The 23819-nt window shown below is 45.3% G+C and overlaps 1 protein-coding gene across 1 annotated transcript in view; it reads right to left on the bottom strand.

Annotated features, from left to right (window-relative positions):
• Positions 1–8397: 8397 nt before the first annotated feature.
• AZIN2 (antizyme inhibitor 2) overlaps positions 8398–23819 on the bottom strand; it is a 220298-nt gene continuing 204876 nt past the window's right edge. The window contains exons 11-12 of the mRNA XM_050794977.1: positions 10817–11031; positions 8398–8883 (exon numbers count right to left, since the gene is read on the bottom strand). Of these exons, the coding sequence (XP_050650934.1) occupies positions 8745–8883; positions 10817–11031 (354 nt within the window). The 3' untranslated portion in view covers positions 8398–8744. The remainder of the gene's footprint in view (positions 8884–10816; positions 11032–23819) is intronic.

Genomic DNA, 23819 nt, shown 5'->3' with positions numbered 1-23819 from the left:
AGTTTTATCTGTCCTTAATCAGACCTCCCTTGGTGCCCTGTGCTTTCCACTAACACAGCACTTACCACATGAAATCACAATTATCTCCACTTGGATATCTGACAAGATCTCAAATTTAACATGTTCAGAAGTTCATTTCTACTGGTTTTTCTATAAGTAGGACTTAGCAGGAGGTAGATCTTGAAGCCATTCATTCTGACTTCTCCCAGAAGCCTTGCCCCTGATCTGAGAGACAAGTTATAGAACCTTACCAACTTCATTAAAATTACAAAAATGCCCAGAGAGCAGCCACTTGGTAATAGGGTGCTACCAAATAAATATATGTGATGCTTTAAAGGCAATTAGGATCATCACAGGTTTCCTGTAGACACAGGAAGAGGGTTGGGCGGGTATAGTGATTAAGAAGTCCCCTCAGATTAGGCAGAGACTTTTCCCAACCTGCCTCCACTAGTTGCTATCTGTTCTAGACAAGTTACTTCATATGTAAGCCTCAATTTCCTAATTTGTAAATGAAAATAACTTACCTGGTTACTGTGGTTACCATGTGTCAGGTGCTGTTCCAAGTGCTTTAAATATGTTAAATTTTTTGTTCTTTTGGAGACAGGGTCTCTGTTGCCCAAACTGGACTGCAGTGCCCCAGTCACAGCTCACTGAAGCCTCGACCTCCCAGACTCAAGCAATGCTCCTCCCACCTCAGCCTCCAGAGTAGCTGGGACCCCAGCTGCTTGCCACCTCGCCTGGCTAACTTTACTTTTTTTTTTTGGAGAGGCAGGGAGTCTCACTATTTTACCCAGGCTGGTCTTTAACTCCTGGGCTCAAACAATCCTTCCACCCTCGGCCTCCCAAAGTGCTGGGATTACAGGTGTGAGCTACCATGCCCAGCCTAAATATGTTATTTATCTTTAGAACAATGGTATAAGGTAGGTACTATTATCCCATTTTACAGAGTCAGAAACTGTAGCAGAGAGTAACTTGGGCCAGGATACACAGCTAATAACTGGCAGAACTAGGATTCCAACACAGGCAGTGGAGGGTCAGGGTCATTGTCATAAGACACAATGCACAGGCCTGTGTCGATTAATTGAATAATGCGAGTGAAGGCGAGGGCAGGGCCTGGCAAGCAGTAGGCACGCTTGATTATTTTAAAATGTAAAACTCCTTGACTTAAAGATCAAGAATTATTTCAAAGTCCCTTATATTCTGTGTGAACCCAGCAGGTGTTTTCCCTCACATATGAATGGAGGGTTGAGAAGGACATCAGAGACAAGTCTTAAGTTTCTACAGCCTTTCGGTTCTTTTACCCAGATCCTCCTTTTCAAGTAGAAGAGGAAGTAGCTGATGCGCAAAGGAGTCCACTTCCGGTGTCACGCCGGGCCTTTTTCCAGCTGAGCAGAGACAAGGTCGCCCTCTTCCCACGCCGCCTCCGTCCCGGGTTGACCCCTTTCCCGTGAGAGCCCCGCCCTCGGCGAAGGTTCGGTTTAACATTGGTGGAGGTTGGAAGACGGAGCTGTGCCTCTCCGTTTTTCAACCAATGGACTTCCCTGTTCCTTCTCACTGTTTGGTAAAGTCGTTCCCTCCTCCCAGCCGCCAGAGGGCGAGACATCGCAAGGCTCGAAGCCTAGGAGGCTCTTGAATACGGAAGTGACTTTTCGCTACCGGAAGTTCGTGGCCTCAAGGGATGGGGGTGCTGAGATGGGGTTCCGGTGGCTGGAAGCTGAGCAGTCGTGGTTCCGCTAGGCAATCGTTTCCACCTCTGAGGGTTTCATGTGCTCAGATGAGAAAACGGAGGCTTTTGGAGGAAGGAGCTTCTCGTATTTACACAGCGACTAACTCCTCAGACACGCGCGCTTCCCATACGATTCACCAGGACAAAGGGACGATCCTTGAGGGTATTTGCTCCGCCTGAGGAATCCCTGAGGCAAGTCTCACAGAACTGTGCCCATTCCACAGATGGAGAAAGCGAAACCCAAAGAGGGACGTGCAGCATACAGGGACTTGCCACAATAGGGTTACCAGATTTAGCAAATAAAATGCAGGATGCCCAGTTGAAGTTGAATTTCACGTAAACAACGAGTAATGCTTTAGTATAAGACTATCCCAAATATTGCAATGAGACACGTATGCTAAAAAATTACTCATTGTTTTTCTGAATTCAGATTTATCTGGATGTCCTGTATTTTATCTGATGATCCTACCCCAAGGTCAGCTAACTGAGTGGAAAAGGAGAAAGCGCTATTGGGGGGTCCTACATGCCTCCCTGCCTGGGGCTCACTAGTGTATGGAGCTGGGTTGTTCCCAAGTGTAATCCTGAGGTTATTTTAAAGGCCCACAGCTCATTCCAGTCAATAGTCTTCCCACTGCCGGGTCTAGACCTATTCAGGACCTGACAAGGAGCCACATCCTCCACTCTCATTCAGGGATACCGCACCACCACCACCCAAACTGGTTTATTCAAAAGACACTAAGTATCTACTCTGTGCTAAGCAGTCTTAGGTTCCAGATCGCACTAGAAAGTAGGAGAAACACTCCCTGTTTTTGTGGAATCAACATGATTAGATATGCAGGAGGACAAGTATGTAGAGAGGAAAACTACAGTACGTTGTGATCAGTAGTTCTTTAATATGGATAAATACAGGATGCATGAAAGCCTAGAGATGGAACCCCTAATCAAGGCACAGGAAGTAAGAGAAAGGAGAGAAACACCCAAGCTGAGGCCTGAAAGATTCATTCCTTCATTCAGTAATTATTTCTTGAACATCTGTATGAACAGCAGTATTCTAGGCACTGTGGACCCAGCGGTGAACAAAATAAACCTTTGCTCTCAGAACTTAATTCTAAGTAAAATGTATAATATGTTAGAGGGTGATCTATGGAGGAAAAGTAAGGCTGTGAAGGGGATTATAGAATGCTGGGGCGGGAATGGAAATGTTACAGTTTTTTTGTTTGTTTGATTTAAGATGGGGTATCACTATGTTGCCCAGGCTGACCTCAAACTCCTGGGCTCAAGTGATCCTCCTGCCTCAGCCTCCCAATGTGCTGGGATTACAGGCATGCGCCATCACTCCCAGCCTGAAGTGGGTAGTCAGGAAGGCCTCAATGAGAACATTACATTTGAGCAAAGACCTGAAGGGATGAGGAAGAGAGATCTATGCAGAGATTTGGGGTTATAAGTGTGTCTGGCATGTTACAAAAAGGAAAGAGGGTGTGATGAACAAGACTCCAATATGATAGTTTTCTAAGGGATTTTCAATGATAAGTTTGACCATATGCTTCTTGCCTTAAATATTGTCTTTAGAACCTAATTCCTGTAAAATATGACTACATAAGTTGGTGGGGGCTACTTTGAACAGGATGTTTAGAAAAGGCCCTCTTGAGATGGCAACATTCAAGCTGAGGCCTTTAAGATGAGAATGAGCCAACGCTGGAGTAGCTAAGGAAACAGCGAAAGCAGACACTTGGAGGCAGGAAAGAAGTCAGTAAATGTGAGAAACTGAAATGTGAGAAAAGAGTGGCATGAGATGAAGTGGGAGAGATGGGCAGTGGTCTCAGGCAAATTAGCTTTTATTGGCATTGCGGTGGGAATCAACTGAAGGGCTTTCAGCAGAGGACTGACAATCAGATCATTTTACTGATTGAATTTACCCAGGCTTATCTGTTTATCCGAAGGGTGCCAGGAAGAGGGTTTAAAATGGAGCAAAGGGATGAGTGGAACCCCCGTCCTCTTGCCTCCCCTTTGTTCCCCTTACAGCTTGAATGAGATGGCTTGGGCAGGTGGGTTTCCTAGGTGAGGGATGACTCCCACCCAGAGAGCCACCATCTCCCTCTGAGCCGGTGTGAATAGAGTTGACAACTTGTGTCTCTGACCTCCTCAAAGTTTCCTGGCTGGATCCCATTACTGGGTATATACCCAAAGGATTATAAATCATGCTGCTATAAAGACACATGCACACGTATGTTTATTGCGGCACTATTCACAATAGCAAAGACTTGGAACCAACCCAAATGTCCATCAGTGATAGACTGGATTAAGAAAATGTGGCACATATACACCATGGAATACTATGCAGCCATAAAAAAGGATGAGTTCATGTCCTTTGTAGGGACATGGATGAAGCTGGAAACCATCATTCTCAGCAAAATATCACAAGGACAGAAAACCAAACACCGCATGTTCTCACTCATAGGTGGGAACTGAACCATGAGAACACTTGGACACAGGGTGGGGAACACCACACACCAGGGCCTGTCGTGGGGTGGGGGGAGAGGGAAGGGATAGCATTAGGAGATATACCTAATGTAAATGACGAGTTAATGGGTGCAGCACACCAACATGGCACATGTACACATAGGTAACAAACCTGCGTGTTGTGCACATGTACCCTAGAACTTAAAGTATAATAAAAATAAATAAATACAAAAGTTTCCTGGGTGTGTTTGCCTTTCAGACTGTGGGCAGAGGTGAAGGAAGCACATGCCACTACCAGCCCTGAAGGTCTCCTTCCTCCACCCCTTTTGAATATACTTTTTTTTTCCTTTTGTTTTTTATTTTGAATACACTTTCAGTTAATCTTCCCGAAGATCCTGACGTGCTGCTTCTGCTCCAGAAGCATAGAGGGCTCCCTACTGCCTACAGAATTAAGTTCGGACTTCTGGCTCTGTAATTCAAGGTCCTCTGTGACCACGCTGCACTGTGAGCTCCCTGCGAACTCAGAGGGACTCACCTCTGCATCACCAACATCTACCATGGGCTATAGCCACAGTAAGTGCTCACTAAATGCTCAGGAATTACCTTTCAACCTCACTTATTGAGCACCTCATGACGTGCAAAGTTCTGGACTAAGTACTTTATACCCATTTTCTTTTTTTTTTTTTTTTTTAGATGGAGTCTTGCCCTGTTGCCTAGGCCAGAGTGCAGTGGCATGATCTCGGCTCACTGCAACCTCCATCTTCCAGGTTCAAGCAATTCTCCTGTCTCGGCCTCCCAAGTAGCTGGGATTACAGGTGCGTGCCACCATGCCCAGCTAATTTTTTGTATCTTTTTTTTTTTTTTTTTTTTTTTTTTTTGAGATGGAGTCTCACACTGTCGTCCAGACTGGAGTGCAGTAGTGTGATCTCAGCTCACTGCAACCTCTGCCTCCCAGTTCAAGTGATCCTCCTGCCTCAGCCTCCCAAGTAGCTGGGATTATAGGCGACCACCACCACACCCAGCTAATTTTTTGTATTTTTAGTAGAGACAGGGTTTCGCTATTTTGGCCAGGCTGGTCTCAAACTCCTGACCTCATGATCTGCTCACAATGGCCTCCCAAAGTTCTAGGATTACAGGCGTAAGCCACCACACCCGGCCTTATACCCATTTTCTTATTTAATCTTCACAATAACCCTCTGAGGGAAATATAGTTATCAGCCACATTGTACAAATGAGTAAACAGATTCAGACAGGTTAAGAGCATGTTTATTCAGACAGATTCAGACATGTTTATTCATTTGCCCATCCGGCATATGCTTTTTGAACACCTACTCCGTTCTAGGTGATAAGGACACAGCAGTGAAAAAATAAATCAGGTTTATTCCAAGAGCCTAGAGTTCACATTCTAGAAGGGCTGACAGTTGCCCTTGTGTTATGGAACACATTATGGAGTTATAGAGTATGTTGAGTGGTGGTAGGTGCTACGAAGAAAAAGAAAACCAGTTAAGAGAAAAGAGAGAGACTGGGACATGCTGTTTTCTAAAGGGTGATCCAGAAGGCTTCACCTAAAGAAAACATTGGCACAGAACCTGAATGAAGTGAGTGAGGCCCACACATAACCCAGGAAGATCATTCTAGAGAGGGGACAGTAAATGCATGCCCAGCAGTGGAGTGTTTGAAGAACAGGGAGGAAGCCAGTGTGGCCAGGACTCAGTGTGTGAGAGGGAAGTGTGGGAGTTGGAGAGCCAGTTGGCGAAGGACTTTAAATTTCATTCTTGGTGACATGGAATCCCAGGAGGTACGGCATCTGGCTGCTAAGTGGAGGATGGACTGTGGAGGGGACAGGGGAAGAAGGGGCCAGGCTCGAGTATGAGAAGATGGAAGCTCAGGTCTGTTAACTCCTTGAGGGAGAGAATGAGAGAGAGTGAGCACGAGCAGAGGGGGGCTTCAGGGAGGCACAGGTGGGTTGTAGGGAGGCATTGGGAAGAGAATGTTCCTCAGGTGAGGCCTCAGGGAAGGATGGATCTGTGAGAGGCCAACAGGAACATCTGGCTTCCAAGGCAGCCAGGAGGCATGAGGAGCCACTGCCAGTGGGTTGCTTAGCAGAGAGCTTAGAGGAGGCAGTGCCCATGCAGCCAGGGGGCCGGGAGACCCCTGCTTAGATTCACCTGCACAAGCCTGAAGCCCCTTACCATTCTCCACGTTTCAGGCTTTTTTCTTCTCTTTAGAAAAAGTTTGAAACAAGAAATAAAAACAACTGGGAAAAAAATGACTATTAACTATTATCCTCAAGCCACATCAAATTCTGTGCATATCTTTCTTGGAAAAGTAAATTTCACATCCTCGCTGCAAATGGAACAGGAAACACTAGAAAGGCTCCAGTGAGAAATCTGTTCAAACTCCACGATGGCCACTGTCATTTCAAAAGCCACAGAACGTCCCCTCAGTGGACCTGCTCAGAAGAGGGAATCAGCTACACCTGGGTCTCACTGCCGCCAGCCATGAGATCTCCCCAGGATTCCTGTGCTTTTCACAGCAGATACCTGGTTGCAGCAGAAAAACCTATGTCCCTCCCCTGAAAAGAAGTGTGAGTGCTTGGAATCTGAGATGGAAGAAGTCTCAGAAAAAGTCTGATAGACAATTACAGGCATGGTAACACCTGTAAATCATGGCTTTGGTGGATCATGGGGTAGTAGAGTAACCCTTTCTGATTGCCCAGAGTCTCTTGATATCCCAAGCTTTCAGCCTATTTATTGTCAAGATACCAAAAACTAGATCCCTGGAAAGGGAGACACCCCTGCTTTGAGAAAGCACCTTGTTTACTCCAAACCATGCCACATTGCCTTATGAGATGACCTCAAAGCCACGTGCAGTTCCCAGGACTGGCTGAGATACTGAAGCAGGATGACCAGGCTTACCCAGAGAGAAAGTCAAGTGAAGATAGAAAATCCATCACAATACAATGTCCAGAGTAAGCAAATCCATAGAGATGGAAGGTAGATTTGTGTCATCAGGGACTTGGGAATGGGGAAAATGGAGAGTGACTGCTAATGGGTATGGGATTTCTTTCTAGGGTGATAAATACATTCTAGAATTAATAGTGGTGATGGTTACACAACTCTGAATACACTAAAAACCACTGACTTCTCCACTTTATTTATTTCTTTCTTTATTTGAGATGGAGTCTCGCTCAGTCGCCCAGGCTGGAGTGCAGTGGTGTGATCTCGGCTCACTGCAACCTCAGCTCACTGCAACCTTCCCCTCCCTGTTAAGCGATTCTCCTGCCACAGCCTCCTGAGTAGCTGGGATTACAGGCACATACCACCACAGCCGGCTAATTTTTGTATTTTTAATAGAGATGGGGTTTTGCCACGTTGGCCAGGCTGGTCTCAAACTCCTGACCTCAGGTGATCACCCACCTCAGCCTCCCAAAGTGCTGGGATTACAAGTGTGAGCCACCGTGCCAAGGCTTCTGCACTTTCAAAGGGTGAATTTGATTGCGTGTTAATTATATCTCAAATCTTTTAATTGCAGCAGAAAAATATTTAGATTCCCCTGCAGCCACTGTGCAGGATCTGAACTCCTTTGCTCAACAGCTCACACACCCCAGGTGCATAATTTGGGAACCCGGCGGTGTGAAGAAGCCTTTGTCCTGATAAGCACTGCCAGTCTCAGGGGATGCCAGGGCTGTCGGCACTGGACACAGCAATACTCCGTGGCCAGCCCTGTTCTAACAGGCACTGCCCAAAGAAGCGAAACCGACCACCAGGTGTTTGCTTTACTCTGACTGCCTTGCCAACCTGCAGGGAGAGCAAAGGTGCAGGGTGCACTCAAAACCTCCCGCACACCCATTTCTTGGCTCTGTATCTTCGGTATGAATTTCCACAGCTGTGTTAAATACTCCATTGCCCCTACTCTGGGTCAGGCCTTAGGCTGGGTGTTGGGCTAACACAAAGGCCATTCACCAGTTATGAGCTATGTAACTGCCCATCTCAGTCCCTGACAGCAGCCCCTTCTTTATGGCACCAGGACTGGAGGCCCATGAGGTTGAGAGAGATGAGTCAGAGACGGTGAGTGCCAGTGCAGGAGGCGCATGCTGCAGCCAGGGCTCAGGACTGAGGCAGAGGGTGTGGGCTCATCAGTGCGTGGTGGGGAAATCCTGCACCAGGCCTAGCCCAGGCTGCTTTGTGAATCGAATGGCCAGATTCCGCTGCAGTTTTAAAAAACCTAAATATTTATTTATTGCATTATATTTACAAAGGTGGAAGGAGACCAGAGGAGACCCCAAGAAAACCCCCACACCTGGCTGACCAGGCCCCTTGCGCTGCAGAGGAGGCAGACACAGCTGGAAGGGACAGGATTTATGTTGCATACTTGAACTACAGCGAGTGTAAGACTGGTCCTATTTACAGGGCAGAAACACTACAGGTGGAGCACGGGGGCGGCAGGGTGGGCACCAGAGTCCTGGTCAAGGGTACCCTTGCCTGCCATCTTCCCCACCTCTCCCAGAGGCATCTCTGAGGCCCCGCTGGGGTTCTCCAGGGGGAACGAGGCCCGCTCACATGATGCTCGCCGGGGTGAAGACAGGGCCCACGCACAGGGTGTCTGTGATCTCCCAGCCGCAGGACAGAGGCTTGCACACACCCTCCGCGTCATCCTCCTGTTCGGCAGCCATCAGCTGCCTTCGCAGCGCTTCCCTAGGGGTGAAAAAGGGGTGCTGCAAGTAGCCAGCATGGGGCTGGCAGGCCCCTGTACCTGGAGACGCAGCCCGATTGGGCAGAGGGCTCTCACCTGAGCCCGAGCTCAGCTGAGGGCAGGGGCAAGGACAGGCTGCTGACCCCTCCCCAACTGCTTCCTACTCCCATGTGGTCCCCACCCCCAACAAGGGAAAGAAATTCACATGTATCAAGCATTTCCTATGTGCCAGACATCATGCCAGGCACTTATATTATCTATTTGTATCTTCCCAAAAACCCCATGAGGGAGGCATTACCATCCCCATTGCATTGATGATGTAATCAGTCAGTTCCCCAGAGAGAGAAGTGACCTACCTAAGATCACATCCCTAGTAGGTGGTAGAACTAGGACTGAACCCAACTCTCACTCCAAAGCCCACATTCATCATACCCCAGGCTTAGGACTTCAAACACAACAAAATCATATCCCATTCTCTCAAAAAATCCCACAAACTGCTTCTCCTCCTACATACCCATGTTGATAAATGGCTCCACCATCAGAGCTGGAAACAGTTGGCAATCTTGTTCCCACACCCAGTCGAGCCCTGCTGAGCCCAGCTTCTGAACATCCTCTTGTGCCCAGTGGTCTCCATCCCCACAGGTAACACCACTTCAGTCTCCCTGATCAGCTCGTGCCCTCTCCAGACAGTTCTCAGCCAGGGCCCAGACTCATCTTTTCTGAAAGTAAATCCTTGCCCTTGAGCTGCCAGCAGTTTCCTTCTGCTCTCAGGCCCTGCAAGATCCAGCCCTACCCACCTCTCCCGCCACACTCCCAGCCACACCGGCCCACACACCTGGGCCATCCACTATGGCCATCTTTTGGGCTCTTACACATGTCCTCTCCCTCGCGTGGACCCATGCTTGTCTCTCTCCCTGCATCATCAACCCTCACCTAATTCCTCCTTAGCCTTCAGGTCTCAGCTTTGGTGACAGTCCTGAGACTGGACACAGCAGAGGAACTGAATGTGCCTGGGCAAACTGCTCCTGCTTTCTGTAGCCCTCTCCCTACCCCCAAAGAGGGACTTCACCACTGACTAGCCGTGTGACCTCAGAAGAATGACCCCTCTGTGATAACGCTGACCCCCACACAGTTTTGTGTGGGTGAAATAGTCATACGATGCCTCACGTACGACCTCAGTCAGGGTTCACTGGATGTGACTCCCCCATCTTGCATGCCTCTTGCATGCCTCACTGGATCCCAGGACTAGCCTGGTGGGGCAGGCAGGACTACTGTTACACCTATTTTGTAGATGGAAAGACCTAGGCTCAGCAAGCACACAGACCAAGTCTTTCCTGTGTCACACAGCAGCCACCCAACTGGTCAGCTCTTTCTGCATCTGCCGTTGTCTTCAGTCTGCACAGGAACTAGGGTGGTCTTTCCAAAGTGCAAATCAGACCGTGTTATGCCCCTGCTTCAAACTGGTCCATGCCTCCCGCTGCTCTCAAAGCATGTCACTCGGCCTTCAAGCCCTTCCCAGATCTAGCCCTGCCTCCCTCTCCAGTCACAGCCACCCTCCATGAGAGCCTTGAATGCGCCACACTTGCTTTCTGTTCCTTTCTTCAGGGAAGCCCTACCACCCCCTCCTGTAGTTGACTCCCACTTCCTCAGGGAGGCCCGGGTCTCAGGGAGGGCTCTGCGCTTCCACCGGGCACAGTATTATCACGAGGGCCTGTCTGCTTCTCTGTGTCTCCCTCAGAGCTATGAGCTCCTCTAGGAAAGCCCAGCCTCACTCACGGCCACAGCCAGGTGCCAAGCACAGGCCTCACGTGGGATCAGCAGCCAACAGCTATTTGTCAAATTGGATTACACAGAAGCAGAATCTCAAATCCCAGGTTTTCCTCATTTCTGCCCAGTTCCTCCCCATACCCCCATTTTCCAGCAGGGCCCTCTTACCAGGCCACCCGGGACATGGCATAGGTGATGTGGCAGGCCTGGGTCCCCCCAAAAGGGGAACCCATGCCTACAGTGTAGGCACCCATGTTGTCAAAGACCAGCCAGTCCCCTACATGTAGTTGCGGCAGCCACAGGCCCTCAGCCACGCAGTCACAGCCATCAACCGCCGGGCCCCACAGGCTGCTGCTGTACAGGGGTTGCTCCGTGGATGGTTTCTGTAGGAAGAAGGGATGGCCATGCCAGCTCTCCTGGGCATACAACAGCCTTGCCACTCCCTCCCTCTAAAGCCTTCTACGGCTCCCATAGCCAACAGGATAAAGTCTAGATGGGCCTCCTAACTTAGCATTTAAGGCCCTTCCCACTTCTCTGCATTCGTTGCCTCTTACACTCTGAAGTCACAAATGCCTGGTCTTAAATCCAGGTTCCAGCAGTTGTTAGCTGTGTGACCTTGGGCAAAATGCTTAATCTCTCCATGTCTCAGTTTGCTCATTTGTAAAATGGGAATAACAACAGTACTTACCTCATAAGGTTCCTGCAAGGATAAATGAGTTAGTGTATGGAGAGCATGTAGAACAGTGGCCGGCACACGGCGAGGGTGCACGGAAGGTCAGCACAATTGTAACTGTTACTGTTGTGATTGTTGTTGTTACCATCTCTGCACTTCGGTCTTCACTGGCCTCTTTCCAGACGTCGGTATGTCCACACCTCTACAGCCCTTCCCCGACCCTCAAATCTAGCCTGTCCTCTGAGCCCAGCCCTGGGGCTCCCTTGTCTATGAAGCCCTCCCAGATGTCCTCACTCCATGCCAGGCCCAGCAACAGGAGCCAGCAGTACACTGGTGGGCTAGACTCACCCTCCCTCAGGCCCTCAGTCTAATGAGCAAGATGGACTTCCAACAACAATCACAGGGGGACCTGGCAGAGGTCACGGACCCCATGGAGTAGACACAATTACTCTCATTTCAGAAAAACTGAGGCTCTGAGAGCTTAAATGACTTGCCCAAAGACACAACTACCAATGACATAAGATTTTTTCTTAAATGATTTCCAAATCCAGAAATTTGTAACAGACTGTGGACAACCAAGGTATCAATGCCATTTGCCACGGTGTCAGCAGGGATCCTGCCAGGCAGGTCCTAGAGTCACCGCTGAAATGTTGATGGTGATGACTGTGCCCTCTGAGGGGCCTCTTCTCCCATCACTGCACTTGCTGTGCTCCAGTTACTCCAGTTGCTCTGGGCTCCCCAGGTAAACCCTACTTCCCTTCCCATACCTCCTACCTGCCTCCTTGCTACTCCCTGAGGCCCCAAACCTACAAATTCCTATTTCTCCTTTAGATCCCAGCTAAAATGGCTTCAGGGAAGCCTTTCCTAAAGCTCCATGCTCCGTCAGGCTTTGCTTTCATAGTGTTTACCATAACTCATAAATATTTGTGAAATATCTGCTCAGGTCTGTCTTCCCTGAAGACTATAGATTCCATGAGCCCAGGAGACATGTAGGTCTTGTCATCCCCATCTCCTCCATGCCTAGCAGGCTGGCATCCATTAGGTGCTTATTCGAATAATATTTTGTAAATAAATGAATTAAAGAATGTGGAACACATGAGTGATGAGAAAGAAAAAGAGTGAGAAAGGAGAGAAAAAGGATATGAATAGAAGTCATCCAAAGGGCATAGACAGAAGCAACAGAGAAAACCAGCAGAGAAAAAGGAAAGGCATTTCAATACCTTAGCCAGAGCAGGAATGAGGAAAATTGAGAAAGAAAAGTCACAGTTTCCATAAGCAGAAATAATGTTCATATATTTGACAAAAAGTTAATTATCTATTAGTCCCATTAATAAAGAAAAATATGTACATTATGTAAGTTAAGAATGATAGCTATCCAATCTTCAGGAATTCATTCATTCAAAAGTGCTTATTGAGCACCTACTAATTGCCAGGCTGTGATCTAGGAGCTGGAAATGCAGCAGTAAACACACACACAAAATAAAATTCCTGTGGTCATGAAGTTCACATTCTAAGAAGGGGAGACAAAGGAATACTGTATCTTTGTTCATATAACTGAACATTCTTGTTTGTAAACTTTTCGTTAATGAATAAAATTAACTTCAATTTCTCTGAATTATTTCCCTTAGCCCCACTCATTGAAAAACGTTAAGCTAATGTTTAAAGATGAGTGGAGGGGATGCTCTATAAATGAATCTACAAGGATCTTTGAGAAAATCAATTTTAAAGATTCTTCCATGGTAAAGAGAAAAGGCACCCTTGGATTATAAGAAGTTAGCATTCCCGGCCGGGCGCGGTGGCTCACGCCTGTAATCCCAGAACTTTGGGAGGCTGAGGCAGGCAGATCATGAGGTCAGGAGATCGCGACCATCCTGGCTAACACGGTGACACCCCGTCTCTACTAAAAAAATGCAAAAAAATTAGCTGGGCATGGTGGCGGGCGCCTGTAGTCCCAGCTACTTGGGAGGCTGAGGCAGGAGAATGGTGTGAACCCAGGAAGCGGAGCTTGCAGTGAGCAGAGATCGAGCCATGGCACTCCAGCCTGGGTGACTGAGTGAGACTCTGTCTCAAAAAAAAAAAAAAAGAAGTTAGCATTCCCTCACTTGTTATTAGTGGTGTAAATTTAAAAAAAAAAAAAAGTGAAAAAAAAAGATTTTAAAACTTTACATGAAATAATGCAAAGCTATGCTTTTACTATTTATGTAGCTATTTAATTTTTTTTTTTTGAGACAGAGTCTCACTCTGTCATCCAGGCTAGAGTGCAGTGGTGCGATCTCAGCCCACTGCAACCTCTGCCTCCTGGGTTCAAGCCATCCTCCTGTCTCAGCCTCCTGAGTAGCTGAGATTACAGGTACCCGCCACCACATCCAGCTAAATTTTGTATTTTTAGTAGATACAGGATTTTGCCATGTTGGCCAGGCTGGTCTCAAACTCCTGAACTCAGGTGGTCCCCCACCTCAGCCTCCCAAAGTACTGAGATTGCAGTTGTGAGCCACTGCGCCTAGCCTATTTAAAAAAAAAAAAGGAATCTGTGAAATAAATATTCTAAAAGCTGTGGCAACAAGCTTGTAAATCTCAGCTATTTTTACAAGTCTGATAATTGAGTGGAAATGGACAAGCATCTGCAAAAATCCAAGATGCCCAGTCTCCCAGCCACTAGGCCCCTCTGTGAGAGAGGGCAGGGGGTCCCTCATTTACAAAACATACCACCACCATTTCATACCTTATGTGGGAGGCAGGTGGCATGATTGCATTCCCATTTTACAGATGAGAAAACTCAGAGAGGGAAGGTGACCTGCCCCAGGCTCTACTGGGAGTTAGTAGAATTCCGGGCAGTCCCAGACAAGGAGCCTCCTGGCTGCACCTAGCTGCCTTCTTCAAAGGCACATATGTCTGACAGAGCCACAGAAAAAACAAGGTCAAACATTGAAAAAGGTGCATGGCCTTGATGGAATCCCTAAATAATTCTTCAACTTTTAAAGAATAAATCAATGGGCCAAGCATGGTGGCTCATGCCTGTAATCCCAGCACTTTAGGAGGCGGAGGTGGGTGCATCACCTGAGGTGAGGAGTTTGAGACCAGCCTGGCCAACATGGCAAAACCCTGTCTCTACTAAAAATACAAAAATTAGCTGGGCGTGGTGGTGGGCGCCTGTAATCCCAGCTACTCAGGAGGCTGAGGCGGGAGAACCACTTGAACCCAGGAGGCGGAGGTTGCAGTGAGCCAAGATCGTGCCACTGCACTCCAGCCTGGGCGACAAGAGCAAAACTCCATCTCGAAAACCAAAAAAGGCCGGGCACGGTGGCTCACACCTGTAATCCCAGCACTTTGGGAGGCCGAGGCGGGCGGATCACGAGGTCAGGAGATCGAGACCATCCTGGCTAACACGGTGAAACCCCGTCTCTACTAAAAATACAAAAAATTAGCCAGGCGTGGTGGCGGGAGCTTGTAGACCCGGGAAGTGGAGCTTGCAGTGAGCCGAGATGGCACCACTGCACTCCAGCCTGGGTGACAGAGCAAGACGCTGTCTCAAAAAAAAAAAAAAAAAAAAAAAAAACCAGAAAAAAAAAAAAAATCATCCAGCCTGACCAACACGGTGAAGCTCTGTCTCTACTAAAAATACAAAAAAGTTAGCCGGGCATGGTGTCAGGCGCCTGTAACCTCAGCAACTTGGGAGGCTGAGACCGGTGAATCATTTGAACCCAGAGGCGGAGGTTGCAGTGAGCTGAGATCGCACCACTGCATTCCAGCCTGGGTGACAGAGCAGAACTCCATCTCAAAAAAATAAATAAATAAATAAAAATAAAAATAAATCAATAATTCGTACAAAAATATTTTAAAAGACAACAATGAGATAAACAAGGACAACACACACACACACACACACACACACACACAAAACACCTATGGCCAAAATCTCATTTGTGAATATATAAATATATAGGCAAAAACCTGACATGAAATCTTAGCTAACCAAATTCACAGTCATATTCAAAGAGTCATCTTCAACAGTTAAATAATTTATCTTTAAAATGAAAGGTGCAGACAATAGGAGAGAAGTCGGTCACTGGCTTCATAACATGGAAAATATAGATCTACAGTTCAAGTTTAATTTTCCCAATACATGTCAACATACCATTCAGTAGCCTGTAGCATCTATTCTTTATTACAACTACAGACAAAACAAAACCCCACAATGAAGAGAGGCTATTTTAAATAAGGATCCAACTCTGACTTCATTGAGACACACTAAAGTTCAGCCCCGTCATTTTCCAAATGGGGAAACTAGAGAAATAAGGCTCAGAGAGATTAAGTAGCTTGTTTTGACTAAGGTTACTCAGTTGGTCTATGGCAGAGCCAGGTCTCGAACCCATGTCTTCTGATCCAAGTCTGAAGCTTTATGTCATCATTCCTGTTTTATATATCATGAGAAATGCCAGCAATAGCTATCAGAATAAAAGAAACAAAAAAGCATAATACATAGAAGATGAAGAAATAAAATATTACACTGCAGATAACGTATTTGCCCACCTGGAAAACCGTAAGGGGGTGGGTATGGTTACTAGAGGAAATCAATGAATTTTAGAATGCAAGCCAGCATCTCAGCTCAAAAACACAGGGAAAAGTTTTCGCTCACAATAGTAGTGAAAGCATTAAGCTATTACATTATTGGATGTACTTGGGCCACAGTAATACTTACTCAAATAAAATATTAAAACCAGCTGGGCACGGTGGCTCACGCCTGTAATCCTAACACTTTGGGAGGCGGGCGGATCACGAGGTCAGGAGATCGAGACCATCCTGGCTAACATGGTGAAACCTCATCTCTACTAAAAATACAAAAAATTGGCCGGGCGCGGTGGCTCAAGCCTGTAATCCCAGCACTTTGGGAGGCCGAGACGGGCGGATCACAAGGTCAGGAGATCGAGACCATCCTGGCTAACGTGGTGAAACCCCGTCTCTACTAAAAAATACAAAAAACTAGCCGGGCTAGGTGGTGGGCGCCTGTAGTCCCAGCTACTTGGGAGGCTGAGGCCTCTGAAGAGAATCGCTTGAGCCCAGGAGGTGGAGGTTGCAGTGAGCCGATAGTGCACCACTGCACTCCAGCCTGGGCGACAGAGCGAGACCCCGTCTCAAAAAAATAATAATAACAAAACCTTCGTGGAAGAAATAAAAGATACAAAGTTTACACTATCCTAGCTAGAAAAACTTAGTAAAGCAAAAAAGAGAATTCTCCCTAATTTAATAACTAGATTAAATAAACTATTACTAATTGAAATCCCCAGAATGTTTTTTTAAACATTAGAAATAATGTGATAAAAGAATAAATGTGAGCCTATCAAAGAATAATAATAAAGCAAATGACAAACTCAGTTTTTGTTAAATAATTTATACAAAAGAACATTTGTATCATGTCTAAGATATAACAAATGACAATAAAATGAATATCTGTATACTTACCACCCAGCTGAAGAAAGATAAAATTTCCAATATCTTTGAAACTCCCTATGTGCCCACTCCAATGACGTCCCCTCTTTCCTAACCTCTTCAGAGGTAGCCACCATCCTCACTTTCATGTTCATCATTTCCTTACTTTGTTTTCCATGAGTGTACCTAACCCTAAACAATGTATTGTTTAGTTTTGCACACTTTTAAAATTTATATAAATGAAATTATAGTGTGTAATCTCTACAAGTTCACAATACACTGCATAGAATTCACTGTACAGAATACACCATAATTTATGTATCTGCTACCCTGCCAACAAACATTAAGGTCGTTTCCAATGTTTTATATTATAAAGATATATACGTTCTGATATAGCTCCTCAAACACACATGCCAGGAGTTTCTTTGCAATATAGGCCTAGGAACTTGCTGTAATGTAGGGCATATGTATGTTTAAATTTATCTGAATAATGCCTACTTCTTTCCCAAAGTAGTGATACACCAGCTCCCACCTAGCAGTGCCTAAGGACCCAACTACGCCATATCCTCACCAACAGTTGGCATTATCATGCTTTTAATGTTTTTCTAATCTAGTTGGTATAAAATGGTATCTCATTTTCACTTTTATTTGCATTTCCTTGATTACCACTGAGCACCTTTTCATTTTATCTTCTGTGAATTGCCTGGCAAAGTATCTTGCCTGTATTTCTATTGAGTTGCTTTTTTCCTTATTTTCTTGAGATTCTTGTTTGTCTCTATTTCTTACTTAAGAATTCTTCAGGCCGGGCGCGGTGGTTCACGCCTGTAATCCCAGCACTTTAGGAGGCCGAGGCAGGTGGATCACAAGGTCAGGAATTCAAGACCAGCCTGGCCAACATGGTGAAACCCCATCTCTACTAAAAAAAAAAAATACAAACATTAGCTGGGCATGGTGGCATGTGCCTGTAATCCCAGCTACTTGGGAGGCTCAGGTGGGAGAATTGCTTGGACCTGGGAGGCAGAGTTTGCAGTGAGCCGAGCCACTGCACTCCAGCCTGGGCTACAGAACAAGACACCGTCTCAGGAAGAAAAAAAAGAATTCTTCATATATTTTGTCTACTAATCTCTTATCAATTATATGTGTGTTTCAATATTCCTCCCAGTTTGCCTTAGCTGGTCTATTTCTTATGCTGGTATCAAAACTAAACTATTTTAATTACCCTCTGTGTTAGAAGTTATATTATCTTATTTCTATTCTTATAGTGGTTACTCTAGACATTTACATTTTACCATCTCAATGTGGCATTCAATAGCTGTACCATCTATTCTTGATCAAAACTACAGAAAAATCAAAACAGAACCCCACAATGAAGACAGATCGTCTCAATAAGGAACCAACTCTAACTTCGTGGAGATACACTGGAATGGCCTCACTTCAAAACAAGAAGCAACATTAGTAATTAAAGTTCAGCCCCCTCATTTTCCAACTGGAGAAGCTACAGAAATAAGACTTAGAAAGATTAAGTAACTTGCCTAAGGTTACCCAGCAAGTACATGGTAGCATTCACCTTAGTGGCCTTCACAGTTCAGCCCTGGCCTGCACCTTCCAGTGAGATTCTCCCCCACTCAGCAGCAGGCTGCTTCTGTGCTGCATGGATTGTTGAGGTAGTCACCCTCTGACAAGTTTGCCACTGGTAGACTGCTGTTTCTGTGACACTACAGTCTCTCCTCAAAGATTTCAATATCAGCCTTGGAGGGAGGAGCCCTCGTCCTCTGTGTTTCTAAGTTCCTCCCTTGTTCATTCTCCCCCAGGACCAGCAGTGGTAGCTGATTTTACTCCTTTTAGTACTTGTAATTTTTTTTTTTTTTTTTGAGATGGAGTCTCGCTGTGTCTCCCAGACTGGAGTGCAGTCGCATGATCTCGGCTCACTGCAAGCTCCACCTCCCAGGTTCACGCCATTCTCCTGCCTCAGCCTCCCGAGTAGCTGGGACTACAGGCACCCGCCACCACGCCCAGCTAATTTTTTGTATTTTTAGTAGAGGCGGAGTTTCACCGTGTTAGCCAGGATGGTCTCGATCTCCTGACCTCATGATCCACCCGCCTCGGCCTCCCAAAGTGCTGGGATTACAGGCGTGAGCCACCGCACCCAGCCTTAGTAATTGTAATTAATCACCTTTAGAATTAACTATTCTTTATGTTAAAATGTCCCTGTTCAAATTACTAGTGTGGCATCTGTATCCTGATACAGTCTCTTCCTGAAACTATGATTGGACATTACGCCTTCTCACTCTATGCACCATTTCCTTAGCCTTTCCTGTATCTTTTTGTCTCTGTGCTACATTTGGATACTTTCTTCAACTCTATCCATTCTCTCAGTCTGTCTTCTGTTGTCTTTAATATGCTGCTTACCCTGGCCATAATTTCAATTTTCATATTTTTCATTTCTAGAAGTTCTATTTAATCCTTTTTAAAATCTGCTGCAACATATTTTTATATTCACTTATTCTTTGGTCATATTTTCAATTTCTTATTTCTTCAAACGTTGTAAAAGAGTGTTAGCACCTGATAATTCCAATATATGAAGTAAATGCAGGTCTGATCTGCTACCTATTGCTTTTGTGGTTCTTCCTCACGGTGACTTGTTTCTTTTTTTTTTTTTTTCCGAGACAGAGTCTTGCTCTGTCGCCCAGGCTGGAGTGCAGTGGCACAATCTCGGCTCACTGCAAGCTCCGCCTCCCAGGTTCATGCCATTCTCCTGCCTCAGCCTCCCAAGTAGCTGGGACTACAGGTGCCCACCACCATGCCCGGCTATTTTTTTTTTTTTTTTTAATTTTTAGTAGAAATAGGGTTTCACGTGTCAGCCAGGATGGTCTTGATCTCCTGACCTCATGATCTGCCCGCCTCGGCCTCGCAAAGTGCTGGGATTACAGGCGTGAGCCACTACGCCCAGCCTGTTTCTTTGTATGTTGTGATTTTTGACTGTGAGCTCATGTACTTTGAAATCTTATCTGTGAGCATTCTTATCTTTGAAACCTTATCTCTGAGAAGCCTAAACTGAAGATTCCTCCTCCAGAGAGAATTTGTTTCCTTCTGCCAGATGAAATTATTTTGAGGCTTAAGGTTTTTCAGACCATAGTTAATGGTCTGGCCACAAGCCCAAGAGAAGGCTGGCTTGTGGTTGCAAAATCTCAATTTTTTGCTCTCTTCCAATCACGACAAAGATCAAAACAGGGAAGTTTTCTTGCTGTCCTTCTCTGTAGAATGGGCTCTTTTCTCTAGTTGACCCTTACACTAAGGATGTACTTCTTTTGGGTTCTCAGCTCTATGTAAGGGTATCCTATTGGATTCTCCATCTTGACTAGGCCCTAGGAACCCACACAGATATCAAAATTGAAGGCCAATGCTACCATGATTCAGCATACACTCCAAAACAAAAATCCAGTTTCAGAATTAGGTTGCCATTTAGCACATATTTAGATAATCACTCTTTTGTATGCTTGGGAAACACTAATGAACAAAATACACAAAGGTCCTTGTCCTCATGGGGTTTACAGTCTAGCAGGGGAAGGTAAACAAGTAAATTATACAGTATGTTAGGGCCAGGAGCGGTGGCTCACACTTGTAATCCCAGCACTTTGGGAGGCTGTGGTGGGCGGATCACAAGGTCAGGAGATCGAGACCATCCTGGCTAACACGTGAAACCCTGTCTCTACTAAAAATTCACACACAAAAAAAATAGCCCAGCGTGGTGGTGGGTGCCTGTAGTCCCAGCTACTCGGGAGGCTGAGGCAGGAGAATGGCATGAACCTGGGAGGCGGAGCTTGCAGTGAGCCGAGATCGTGCCACTACACTCCAGCCTGGGTGACAGAGCAAGACTCTGTCTCAAAAAAAAAAAAAAAAAAAAAAATTATATAGTATGTTAGAAGGTAACAAGCACTACTGAAAAAAAAAAAAAAAAAAGAAAAGAACACACAACACCAAAGACACAATCCATAAAAGAAAGAATTGATAAACTGGACTTCATTAAAATTAAAAATTTCCACACTTCAAATGACAGTATCACCAGGTGTGGTGGCTCACACCTGTAATCCCAGCACTTTGGAAGGTCGAAGCAGGCGGATCACTTGAGGCCAGGAGTTCGAGACCAGCCTGGACAACATGGTGAAATCCCATCTCTACTAAAAATACAAAAATTAGCCAGGCTTGGTAGTGCACGCCTGTAATCCCAGCCACTCAGGAGGCTGCAGCAGGAGAATCACTTGAGCCTGGGAGGTGAAGGTTGCAGTGAGCCAAGATCTCATCACTGCACTTCAGCCTGGGTGACAGAGCAAGACTCTATCTAAACAAAAACAAAAACAAAAAAAAAAAAAAAAAAAAAAATGTTAAGAGAAGACAAGCCACAGACTGGGAGAAAATAGTTGCAAAACACACATCTGATAAAGGACTGTTATCCAAAATATATGAAGAACTCTTAAAACTCAAAAATTAGAAAACAACTAAAACTCTGTTTATAATGGTCAAAGGAATTTAACAGATACTTCGCCAGAGAATATACACAGATGGCAAATAAACATATGTCATCAGGGAAATATAAATTAAAACAACAAACACCACTGCACCCTTATTAGAATGGCCAAAATTCAGAACACTGGCAACACCAAATGCTGGTGTGGATGTGGAGCAACAAGAACTCCCATTCATTGCTGGTGGGAATGCAAAATGGTGCAGCCACTTGAAATACCGTTTGGCAATTTTCTGCAAAACTAAACATATTCTTACCATATGATCCAGCAATTCTACTCCTTAGCATTTACCCAAAGGAGTTAAAAATGCATGTCACACAAAAACTTACACATAGGTGTTTATAATAGCTTTATTCATAATTGCCAAAACTTGGAAGCAACCAAGATGTCCTTCAGTAGGTGAATGGATAAACTGCTCTACACCCAGACAATGGAATATTCAGTGCTAAAAAGAAATCAGCTATCAAGCCATGAAAGGACATGAAGGAAACTTAAGTGCATATTGCTAAGTGAAAGAAGCCAATCTGGGCCATGGTGGTTCATGCCTGTAATCCCAGCACTTTGGGAGGCCGAGGTGGGCGAATCACTTGAGTTCAGGTGTTCGAGACTAGCTTGGCCAACATGGTGAAACCCCATCTCTACTAAAAATACAAAAAGTATCTGGGCATGGTGGCACATGTCTGTAATCCCAACTACTCGGGAGGCTGAGGCAGCAGAATCACTTGAACCCAGGAGGCAGAGGCTGCAGTGAGCCAAGATCATACCACTGCACTCCAGCCTGGGCAACAGAGTGAGACTGTCTCAAAAAAAAAAAAAAAGAAAAGAAAAAAGTCAATCTGAAAGTCTTTAATTCATTTTGTATATGGTGTGAGATAGGGTCCAATTTTATTTTTCTGTATGTGGATATCTAGTTTTTCTAACACTATTTATGGAAGAGACTGTCCTTTCCCATTGTGTGTCCTTGGCACGTTTGTTAAAGATCAATTGACCGTAAATACATGGATTTATTTCTGGGCTCTCTGTTCTATTCCACTGGTCTGTACGTTCGTTTTTATGCCAGTACCATGCTGTTTTGCTTACTATAGCTTTCTAGTATATATTTTGAAATCAGATAATGTGATGCCCCCAGCTTTCTTCTTTTTGCCCAAGATACTTTGGCTATTTAGGATCTTCTGTGGTTTTATGCAAATCTTAGGATTTTTTTATACTTCTGGGGAAAAGATCATTGGAATTTTTATAGGGACTGCATTGAATCTATGGATCACTTTGGGTAGTATGAACATTTTAACAGTATTAATTCTTCCAATTCACAAACATGGGATATCTTTCCATTTATTTATATCCTTTTTTATTTCCTTCATCAATGTTTTCTAGTTTTCAGTGTACAGATCTCTTACCTCCTTAAATTTCCTAAGTAATTTTTTGATGCAATTGTAAATGGGATAGTTTTCTTGATTTCTTTTTCAGATAGTTAGCATATAGAAACATCATATGTTAATTTTATATCTTCTAACTTTACTGAACTTCTTAAGTCTAATAGTTTTTCAGTGAAGTCTTTAGAGGTTTTTGTTTGTGTGTGTGTGTGTGTGTTTTTGTTTTGTTTTGTTTTGTTTTTTTGAGATGGAGTCTGGCTCTGTCGCCAGGCTGGAATGCAGTGGCGCCATCTCGCTTCACTGCAGCCTCCACCTCCCAGGCTCAAGTGATTCTTGTGCCTCAGCCTCCTGAAAAGCTGGAATTACAGGCACACACCACCATGCCCAGCTAATTTTTGCATTTTTAGTAGAGACAGGGTTTCACCATGTTGGCTAGGCTGGTCTTGAACTCCTGACCTAAAGTGATCTGCCTGCCTCAGCCTCCCAAAGTGCTGGGATTACAGGCGTAAGCCACTGTGCCAGCCTTTGTGTATGTGAGATGGAGTCTTACTCTGTTGTCCAGGCTGGAGTGCAGTGGCATGATCTTGACTCACTGCAACCTCCGCCTCCCAGGTTCAAGCAATTCTCGTGCCTCAGCCTCCTGAGAAGCTAGGATTACAGGCACACACCTTCACGCTTGGCTAATTTTGTATTTTTAGTAGAGACAGAGTTTCACCTCATTAGCCAGGGTGGTCTTGAACTCCTGACCTCAAGTGATCCACCAGCCTTGGCCTTCCAAAGTGCTAGGATTACAGGCATGAGCCACCACGTCCAGCCTTAGAGTTTTCTGTATATAAGATAATGTTATCTGCAAACAGAGACAATTTTATATCTCCCTTTCCCATTTGGATGCCTTTTATTTCTTCCTCTTGCCTAATTGCTCTGGCTAGGACTTCTAGTACTACACTAAATAGAAGTGGTGAGAGTGAGCATCCTGGTCCTGCTCCTGACCTTAGGATCTTTGCTGAGTATAACATTAGCTGTGAGCTTGTCATATATAGCCCTTATCATATTGAGGTACATTCCTTCCGTACCTAATTTGTTGAGAGTTTTTATCATGAAAGGATGCTGAATTTTGTCAAATGCTTGTCTCCATCTACTGAGATGATCATATGATTTTTATACTTCTTTGTGGT

This window comes from Macaca thibetana, chromosome 1 (genome assembly GCF_024542745.1).
Source record: "Macaca thibetana thibetana isolate TM-01 chromosome 1, ASM2454274v1, whole genome shotgun sequence".
NCBI lineage: Eukaryota > Metazoa > Chordata > Mammalia > Primates > Cercopithecidae > Macaca > Macaca thibetana.
This window is presented reverse-complemented; position numbering and strand designations above follow the sequence as displayed.